This window comes from Choristoneura fumiferana, chromosome 10, assembly GCF_025370935.1.
Source record: "Choristoneura fumiferana chromosome 10, NRCan_CFum_1, whole genome shotgun sequence".
NCBI classification, from domain to species: domain Eukaryota; kingdom Metazoa; phylum Arthropoda; class Insecta; order Lepidoptera; family Tortricidae; genus Choristoneura; species Choristoneura fumiferana.
This window is the reverse complement of record NC_133481.1, coordinates 17,188,842-17,199,348: the sequence shown is the minus strand read 5'-3', so window position 1 is coordinate 17,199,348 and position 10,507 is coordinate 17,188,842. Positions and strand designations below refer to the sequence as shown.

At 38.3% G+C, this 10,507-nt stretch overlaps 1 protein-coding gene across 1 annotated transcript in view; it reads left to right on the top strand.

The window, feature by feature from the left end:
• Positions 1-10,242, top strand: part of LOC141432217 (N-acetylgalactosaminyltransferase 7-like) — a 38,956-nt gene extending 28,714 nt beyond the window's left edge. Inside the window, 6 exon segments of the mRNA XM_074093733.1 lie at positions 587-746; positions 3,862-4,033; positions 6,069-6,636; positions 6,639-7,004; positions 7,738-7,888; positions 8,397-10,242. Of these exon segments, the coding sequence (XP_073949834.1) occupies positions 587-746; positions 3,862-4,033; positions 6,069-6,636; positions 6,639-7,004; positions 7,738-7,888; positions 8,397-8,547 (1,568 nt within the window). The 3' untranslated portion in view covers positions 8,548-10,242.
• The last annotated feature ends 265 nt before the right edge of the window (positions 10,243-10,507 follow it).

Here is a 10,507-nt window from a genome sequence, read left to right as displayed (position 1 = left end):
AAATTGTCCAATCAATTCTTTTTCTTCTTATTAAAAAATACCTATGTATTCAAGACTAGAATCACATAGTTAATTATAAAAGGGAATAAAAACGTTATTGTTTGTATTTCCTTCTAGTCTAATGTCATCTCTTTTTCACCTCTCTTTCTATTTTCCACACAATTTGTTTTGTGTTTTTATAGGGTTTGATAAATATATTACTTACTATTACTATGTAGGTAATCCGTGTTCAGCCACAATTTTTGCAATTACTTCATTTTAGAGTATTTCGATCATCAAATATATGGTTTTTCAGCCAAATGCAAAAATTCAAAATTCAAATTCAAATCAAATTCAATTTGACTTATCTTACCTTTAATTCAAGTGGAGTTTATAGTTAATTCTGTAGTTTTTGTAGTGTTTGAAGAGTCACATTCTTACCACCTAAAGTCTAACTTAACTATAAGCTACAAGTGAATCCTCATAACACAACAAGAAGAGAAAAATCATTGCTGTATATAATAAAAAGAAATTATTGAAGACAAATCATTCTTGTTGCAAAAAATACTGCAACAGTAATTAAAACCATTGCTTTATTTTTTTGCAGAATTGGGTAACTTCGAGCCCAGAAACAGACGTTCAGTGAAGGGCCCTGGCGAGGAAGGAAAGCCCTATCACATGTCTCAAGAGCGGGCTAACGACATCACTGAGTCCGAGAGTGAATATGGCATGAACATAGCTGCATCCGACGATATTGCTATGAATAGGTAAGGGTAGTAGTGTGCTATTTCCTGTAACTTAGAACTTAAGGTCTTCAACTCTAACAACTCAACAGTCACTCAACTCAAAAGTTTAATATTTAAATTTAAGCCTTTTGTTGTATTTCCTAAATTTATGTAATGGTAATGTACGACGCGTTGGTCTGCCCACTTACTCTAACTCCAGGACTTCCAAAGTCTAGTATAGGGAGGTAGGTAGGTAGTAGGTAGCCTAAGTAAATTAACTGTTGAAGACCTTCAGTTCGTCAATTTTGCGTGATTGGCTGTAGGTATTATACATGCCAGCCTAGCTCCTGGAGGAAGCCTAGCAGACTCTTCACGTTGCCGACGACTTCCTGGAGTGACCCCAGTTACCCAAGGAGTAGTGCCCTGTAGTTCGCCACGCCAGAACATTCCAGTAGGATGTGGGTAGCCATCTCTTCTGCACCATGCATGCTCTGAAGTGGGATTGTAACACCTAGATTATGTAAAGAAAGAAAGAAGACATTTATTCACATTCACAGACACAAAAATACAATAAAAAAAATAATGCACAGCAATACAAATAAAACAAAAAAGCAATACATAAATTAAAATACACGATATTTTGTGTCCCCGCAAAAGTGAAACGGGCGCCGACTCAGCATTATGGCAGTGCTAATATTCTGTCAGAACCGTCTTATATAAAGTGTACATTTATTGAGTAAGGCATGTTTAGTCCGAGCTCTGACTAGAAGTCAAAGTTGATCATGATTACTATTGTCAGCTGCAAGACATCCACCGCAGGACATAGGCAGAGCGGTTTTAGCACTTCCAGCGCCCTGGGCGAGATTTCCTCGGCGCTCCAAACTTTTGGGAATTTTCTAGAAGGTACAGGCTTCAGGCGCCCCTTTAAGTCCGGCGCCCTGGGCGGTCGCCCCACCGCCTAAAGCCGCTACTGGACATAGGCCTCTCCAAAGAGCACTGCAATGACTGGTTCTGCTCCAACCGTATCCGTCAGACTCCTGCGACCTTCATCTGGTCATCAGTCGTCCAGAGGCGGATTTCTCAATAGGCCAAGCACGCTCAAGTCTCATTGGGCGGCCAAATTTAACGGATGGCAAAACTTGATGATTCTTTTAAGGATTCTTACACCAAAAGAAAAAAATTAACTAACATAGGATCACTTTGTTATCCTTTTCTCACGCTCCTTTTCCGTCAGGAACGTGTGGAAGTATCAAGTTCAAATGCATTCGATTCGAAACCCATCCGGTCGTCTCGTGTGAAGCCGGCATAATAATAATAACAACCGCAATCTAACAATTCGACGCATTCAATTTTTTCTCAGTCATAACATAACATACCTAATTCATGGGAGTAAAGAAACGTTACGTACGAAAATACTTTTAGTCGCTCCATTTTTGTTGACATAACCAATTAGAATACAAACCAACTGTACTTATATTTGTTTAAGTGTAACGCTCATTGGTACTTAAGAGGCAATATCGTCATGTCCATGACAGTGTAACGATGAAAACTAGTTTATTCAACTGCCAATACTCAAACAATGGGTGACGGTATAATTTGTTTCGATTTTTTTTATTACCTATCTGAGTTTTCTTTCAGTAAACATTAGTCTCGCTTAATTATAGGTACTTAGAAAAGTCACCAAAAACTATTTGCGTATTTTGCGTACCTATAGGTACTGTTCCAAATCGCACTGGGGCAGCGTGGGAACTATGGTCCAAACGATTTCATTCAGAGAGAAGGCCTGTGCCCTGCAGTGGGAATGGGGCATATATAAGCCTATACTATATGAGATGATAATGTATACCATAGACAATGTTTTCTTATTACAAACAAATACAAATACAAATCATTTATTGCGGACTTTAGAATCCATAGTGTTAGTAAAACAAATTATAATCATCGCCGTGGCTTATTGCCACGACAAACGATCGTCAAGTAGCGTCAACAGAAAACTTATTCGAACAAGGTCAAGTTGTTTTAGTATATCCAGCTGGTTTGGTTGTTCTAATCACAATCGACAGGTCGCATTTCTGAACCGATTCTTGTGAGAATATTTTTGAGATTCTCACAACGAGCCCTTTCATTTGATAGGTACATCACACGTTAGGTATAGTTTGTAAAACAATTTTTTTATTTTCTTGTACAGTCGTTTTCAACCGGTGTATGTTCAGGTGTGCCGCGATTGCCGCGAAGTGTATGTCGCATTGAAATCATGAATAGCTATTTTAATGAGAAAATAGACCGAATTTTTAACCATGTATTTTTATTTACGTTACTTTTTGGGGTTTCATACCTAAAGGTAACTAAAGGTCAACGAGACACTATTAATAAGTCCGATTTGAATGCGGTTTTTTTAAATTTGAAATCAAGTTTTCTAGCGATTGTTTCATCAAAATAGTTTTAGCCGTTTTTGAGATATTGAACTTTGAAGTGACAAAGTCGGGGGTTTTCCAAATTTTTCTTGGTTAGATTATCATTATCAAATAAGCGAATGGGGTGCAGTGAGGCGGGGGCAGAGCACACGCCACTGGCCGCTTCTAGTGGGGTGCCCCTTATTTCGCAACATAATTATATCATATATAGAATTCGCATAGATATGATATAACATAACATAATGTGCATAACAGCGAATATTTGTGCATAACAGCGATAATTATAAAGAAGCATAACACTTATTTAGCATAATAATGAATCCGCGTAATTACGCGATTTCATTGAAATATGCATAACATTATTGACTATAACTTAAACTGTTATAAAATGAATTCGCATAATTTCATCAAGCGAGTAAATGAGCTTGGTCAGGGCAAAACTGACTTGGTTAGGTTAGGTTCAGAAGGCTAAGGCGGGAGCTAAGCGTAGCTCCAGCCTTAGCCTTCGATGTTAGGTATTTTTTATAATAGCCCAATAATAGATTTTTTCACATAGTAGTTCACTTCTCAGATCTAATTGAGTAAATAAAACAATATGGACCAACAAAATAATCATTTCACTTTTAGTAATAATTTTTCACTTTTATGCGTATTCAGCTTTTCAGTTATGCGAAGTAATAATTATGCGAAATAACGTTATGCCAATTTCAATCTTAAATATAAAATTTTGTGTTTGTCCACAGGTCGATCCCCGACACACGTCTAGAGGAGTGCAAGTACTGGCACTACCCGACGAAGCTGCCCAAAACGTCGGTCATCATCGTGTTCCACAACGAAGGTTTCTCCGTGCTCATGCGCACGGTGCACACGGTCGTTGACCGCTCGCCGCCGGACATACTGCATGAAGTTGTACTGGTAAGGACATCATCATCATCATCATCATTAGACCCCGTTATCGGAGGAGCAATTTGTAGCTTGACAGTTTAGGGATGGGTAAGAAATATTTAAATACTAACTAAATGTCGATAATTTTTCTTTACCATAATGAGTGTAAGAATTTAATTAAACGTGTTTATTTTGTAAAACAGGACTAATTACAAGATTAACGTGTATTGCAATTTTAAATTTTTATAAATAAAAATAGCTTTAATTAAAACCGCTATATCTTAGCTCTATTCATTTTTAGAAATATGTCTCGTAATACATTACTAAATTATATGAAAAAGGAAAAACATATGAGTAATATATTGTTTTTTTTTTATTTATTATTAAAAATGTAGTAATATTTACGACACATATTTCTAAAAATGAATAGAGCTATGATATATTTGATTTAATTAATTAAAGTTTTTTTTATTTATAAAAATTAAAAATGTTAATATCTACGTTTAATTAAAGTCTTAGACTGTCATTATGGTAAAGAAAAATTATCAACATTTTATTAGTATTTTAAAAATATTTTTTACCCATCCCTAAGACTCAAGCTACCAAATTGCACCTCCGATAACGGGGTCTAATCATCATGGGTAACACTATTTACCGGCCCGGATAATACAGACATGGACTCAAACTGACATGAGTTTCTATGGGCATGTACACGAAAAATCGGGTCGGTATTATCCGGGCCGGTAAATACTGTCACCCATCATCATCTCAGCCTATATACAACCCACTGCTGTGCATGGGAATGAGAGGGCTTGGGGCGTAATTCCCACGCGGGCCCAGTGCGGATTGGGAAGTTCACACGCACCATTGAATTATCGCATGGTTTGTGCAGGTTTCCTCACGATGTTTTCCTTCACCGTAAAGCTACGGTACGCTACGGTAATTTCGAAAAACTAAGTGCGAGCCCGGATTTGAACCCACGATCCTCTACTTGAGAGGCCACTACGGCTTAGGTAAGGACATAACCTGCACAAAATTACAGGACGTTGAATATAGCCTGAATGACTTCGAGCAAAGAATGGTAAAGCCGTGCCTTTGTTTTGCTCAACTTGGCAGAGACACTGCCGTGTCCCCAGAAACATTAGGTAAAGTCAACAACAAAGAGGATACAGCTAAAGTTACAAAAGTATGCACAATCTTAACGTTTTAAGTGAATAAAGTCGTGTAGGTATACAATTTTTTGTGATTTTGATTGTATCGATCTCATTTTAGTTGACTTTACTTGCTGCATTATGAATTGTGAATTTCTAAGATATTTCACACCCACAAAACTAATAGCTGGAGGAACAGAAATGTCAAAATCTTTTTCATTCACCTTTCAAAAGTATTTGATAGGGAAAAAGCAAAGAAAATGGTTCAATATAAACATGGTTCATCTCAGATATAAACATGATATCAAAGTAACTTGCTTTAATCAATCAATTACAAAGTTAGTTCAAAATGTGGTACTAAATAAATATTATAAATATCATTGGACACTTGACACCAATTGAGCTAGTCCCAAACTAAGCAAAGCTTGTACTATTGATAAATACATACTTAAATTCATATTAAACATCCAAGACCCAAGAACAAACATTCGTATTATTCATACAAATATCTGCCCCGGCCGGGAATCAAACCCGGGACGTCAAGCTTCGTAGTCAGGCTCTCTAACCACTTAGCCATCCGGTCGTCGAGTACAATACGATTCATTTGCTAGTCCCGTACTATATAATCAACTAAAACATGAATGCACAAAAACGTGTGCGTATTAGTTAGTATAGTACCTATGTATAGTGGCGGAAATACACGCGATAACATGTCTATTCCTCTTTATATTAATGCTGTCGGGCATAGGCGTCTTGTCCATCATTTCCTAAAGTGGGTCATGTGAAATTCTAGTGTTTTTCTTTTGTGTTATTCGGATAAATCGATTTTGTGAAACGTATTCACTCAACCGTCCATTTGACTGTTACTACGAAACAATAATCAAATCACTAACACATTATTGCGTTCTTTCAAGGTGGACGACTTTTCCGATAAGGATAATTTGAAAACAAACCTCGACAACTACATAAAACGGTGGAGAGGCAAGGTTCGCTTGATACGCAACGAGCAACGCGAGGGTCTCATACGCACTCGCTCTCGAGGAGCCAAAGAGGCCACGGGAGAAGTCATTGTGTTCCTTGACGCTCATTGCGAGGTCAATATCAACTGGTTACCACCGCTCCTCGCACCTATATACAGAGACTACAGAACCATGACAGTACCTGTCATAGATGGCGTTGATCACAAAACCTTCGAGTACAGACCTGTTTACGCACAAGGAACTAATTTCAGAGGTATCTTCGAATGGGGCATGCTTTATAAAGAGAACGAAGTACCAGACAGGGAAGCCAATCGTCATAAACACAAGTCTGAACCTTACAAAAGCCCTACGCACGCTGGAGGTCTATTCGCTATAAACAGAAATTATTTTCTAGAAATTGGAGCATATGACCCCGGCTTATTAGTATGGGGTGGCGAGAACTTCGAGTTGAGTTTTAAGATTTGGCAATGCGGCGGCAGCATTGAGTGGGTCCCGTGTTCTCGGGTGGGCACGTATACAGAGCATTCATGCCGTACTCATTTGGTAACTTAGCGAAGAATCGCAAAGGTTCCCTTATAACTATAAACTACAAGAGGGTTATAGAAACTTGGTTTGATGATGAGCACAAAGAATACTTCTATACGAGAGAGCCGAATGCCAGGTTTTTGGATATGGGTGACATAAGCGATCAAGTAGCGTTGAAGGAAAAGTTAAAGTGCAAGGACTTTGGTTGGTTCATGGAGAATGTGGCTTATGATGTGTATGACAAGTTTCCCAAGCTGCCGAAGAATGTTAAGTGGGGGATGGTGAAGAATAAAGCTAGTAGTGTCTGTTTGGACACTATGGGGAAAGCTGCACCGGCATATATAGGTAAGCATACGTATTACATTCATATAGCATTCTGGTCTTCTGTGCATAATAAAGTATTTGAGTTATAAGACATAAAATGATTTCAAATAAATAAAAATATTTTCTACATGAATTATTATAAAGCAAAAGTAGCGACAATATATGTGTACTTCCTTGTTTAATCTTACGTAAAAAAGAACAATCTGAACTCTAGACCCTGAGAAGTTTAAAGCTGGCCACGATTTTGAATGGCTCCCGACTGTTAAACTTTACAGGTTAGGTTTTAATTTATTTTCTTGTCACCCTCTCACCAGCAACAGTCCGTCCGAAAAGTAAAAAACGAGATTTTTTAAAATTTATATGGTACAGTGTCAGTTTTTATTATTATTATTTAAATGAGCCAAAATATTGCACCCGCTATAATGGAATCACTAATGGTAAGCATATGCATATAAAGGGGGGGGGGGCCGGATGGGCCGTGCCCACCTCAGGATGTTGGGCTACCGACTCAAAATTCTATAATACTGATATCTTCGCACAAAAATCCAGGTCCCCCTGAAAAATAATCCTAGATACGCCAATGATGGTAAGAGCATGTAACGGGTGACACTATTTACCGGCCGTACAATACCGACATGGAAATACCGACATGATATTTCGTGTACACGCCCATAGAAACTCGTCGATATTATCCGTCCCGGTTAATAGTGTCACCCTATGTAACGAACAGCATCTTAAAAGTGGTATATGACAGGCACGTCGGCTTGCCACGGCGCGGGCAGCAACCAGCTGTTCCGGCTGAACGAGGCCGGCCAGCTCGGAGTGGGCGAGCGCTGCGTCGAGGCTGATGCCGACAGTCTCAAGCAGGCCATCTGCCGGCTCGGCACCGTCGACGGACCCTGGAGGTAACAGCCATACCGTCTTTACCATAAGGGCCCCCGAGGCCCGTGCCAAGGGCTGAGGGAGCCCACGAAAGGCCGATATATTCACTTTTTTTCTATTTTAATTTGACATAAACTAATAAGACATAACTAGCACGTGAGCTAAAAGCGCAAGGCGCTTATAAAGTTAAAAATGTATACATACATATATTCATTGTCTGGTCCAGACTCAGTCACTTTGGTTAGGAGCTAAAAAAGGCTTCATTGTATTTAGCTTAATTTTGTTTCCTCCGTCGACGTGTAAAGTGTTTCGTTGGTGATTGCGTGAAACGCAAGACTACATTTTGAAACAAAATTACGACCCAAAAAAGGGGGTTCGCTCAAACTAGCCCCATAACTTGCTGAAATATTCCATATTAATTTTGTAGCAGCTGAAGTCCTCAGGCACTCATTCTTCCCGGATCTTGAGCGCTCTGCTTATTGCTGAAGAATGAGTAAACACTTTTTAATGTTATTCTAACTACCATTTCAGGTACGAGGACGAAACTAACCACTTAATCCACCGCCTCCACGGTTACTGTCTCACTCTGCAGCCCCATTCGCGCACGCTAGCTCTGGCTCCGTGTGACCCCAACAACACGTACCAACAGTGGACCATCACCCACAAAGCGCCCAGCTGGTGATCCTCGACGTGACGTCATCCAACGTAAGCAATAACAGTGCCAACGCCTTGATGCCTTTAAACATAAGCCCCTTTTAACTTATAGCGAGGCCCCTTCCAACTTATAGAAAGACCCCTTCCAACTTAGAGGTTTTTAAGTCGTTTAATGATATAGGATAGGCGGTTTGAATGCCAGCAACGCCTAAAGTTGTCAAGAACTGTCATACCTACAACGCCATCAAGCCATATAGTCGTTAGAACGAACTATTCCTAGTTATCGGTAACCATGAATTTGTTCACACAGCAAACTACTGGGAATTTTTGAGTTGTTCGCACTGCTGACAAGTGGAAAAAAAATAACCCGCACTAATTACATGCTCAGTAGTTCACATTATAATTACATAGATGATGATCTGTGTATAGTAAAGTGGCGTTCAACGGGTTAAACATTACGATGCCCCTTTTAACTTATAGCTTGGCCCCTTCCAACTTAAAATGGTTTTTAAGTCTAATGATAAGTAGACTTTCGTTCTTGGCGATGGCAAGACCTCTTCAAAATTAAATTTCTTCCAATTATAGCTGTCTTCAAAACTAGGGGTCGTCAAACATATCTTTAGTCAAATCGTAGCGATCTCTCATCTACTAAGCGTAGACTCCTACATAAAAAGTAGAAATTAAATGTGGGGGCCACTTTTTAGCTCATTTCCGGCGTAAAAAATTTATAAGAGCAATTTTTTTCGACTGCTATAGTTTTAAACACCTTATCAATGTGATGTGGTACATAAAGAATCGTGACTTGTTATAGTAGATCAAGTTTTTCGAATAAGTTGATTTGGGATGCTATGATGCAATTGGATTTACACTCTTGACACTGTAAGCCAAGAAATGGTGGTACAAATCCCGGCAAGCGCGCCCGAAAAGCTTTTTTTTGTTTAGAACTGAAATTCTTTAATATCCTCCTTCATTTGGATTTTACTTTTTTAATGTATGTAAGTTTCCATGCACTGCATTTATAGATGCACTGGCACTTAATTAATTAATTTCCACCAGACAGCTCTTAGGTTTTTTTTTAATGAACTATCCGTCAAAGAACTATAAACAAACTTTGCCATACTTTTTCCTCTGACGTCACGTGAAAATTTTAGGCAACCCGGTGGGAATCGAGTTGGTACTACGTCACTAATGTCAGATTCGATTGTGGTTACAGAGCTTTATAACCATAACATGCCTGTTTTGGATGAAAGTAAGCAGAATTCGGAAAAGGTAAACTATTCTTATGTCATTATGTCATGTGTAGATATTAATATGGATATGCCCTGAAAATAAATATTAAAACAAAACTTTACTTCTTATAATTAAACTAAAATGACAATACGTTGCAGAACGATTACAGAATAAATTTATAAAATTGTGAATTTTCTTTATAATTATAAATTATAATAAACTACTATCAGTTTTTTCTATATTTTCTATATTCAATGAATTTCTTCTTGCGTTTTATATCCACTTTTAGATAGATCTTTCTACATCTACTGAAGTGAGTGGAGCAAAACTGTAAATGAAATAACGGGGTATGTCCATGTTATGCAAACTCTCAAAACAGTCCTTTCCGAGCTCTGGTAATAAGTTTATAATTTAGATAAATTAGGGCCTATAATAATAAATTCATTTATTTCGGGCCTATGCTAGCTGGCGCGTACTCATGCCTGCGAGTGCATGTAAAATCCGTCGCCCGCGACGCGTGCAGTTAGCGCTGGTCCACCCGCTCCGTGTAAACTAACGTAGACCCTTAAAATCGGTATTGCCAGACCATCATATTGGTGGTTCTTATGATATGTTTATTTAATAAGCATTTAAAACTTAGTGCATTTATTTAAAAAATAACTGACCAAGATTAGTGAAAGACTTAGGTATTTATAACATGATTTGTGTTTCGGCAAACTCTTAGGTCTCTTTTCTACTATGAAGTTAGGTGCAATAGT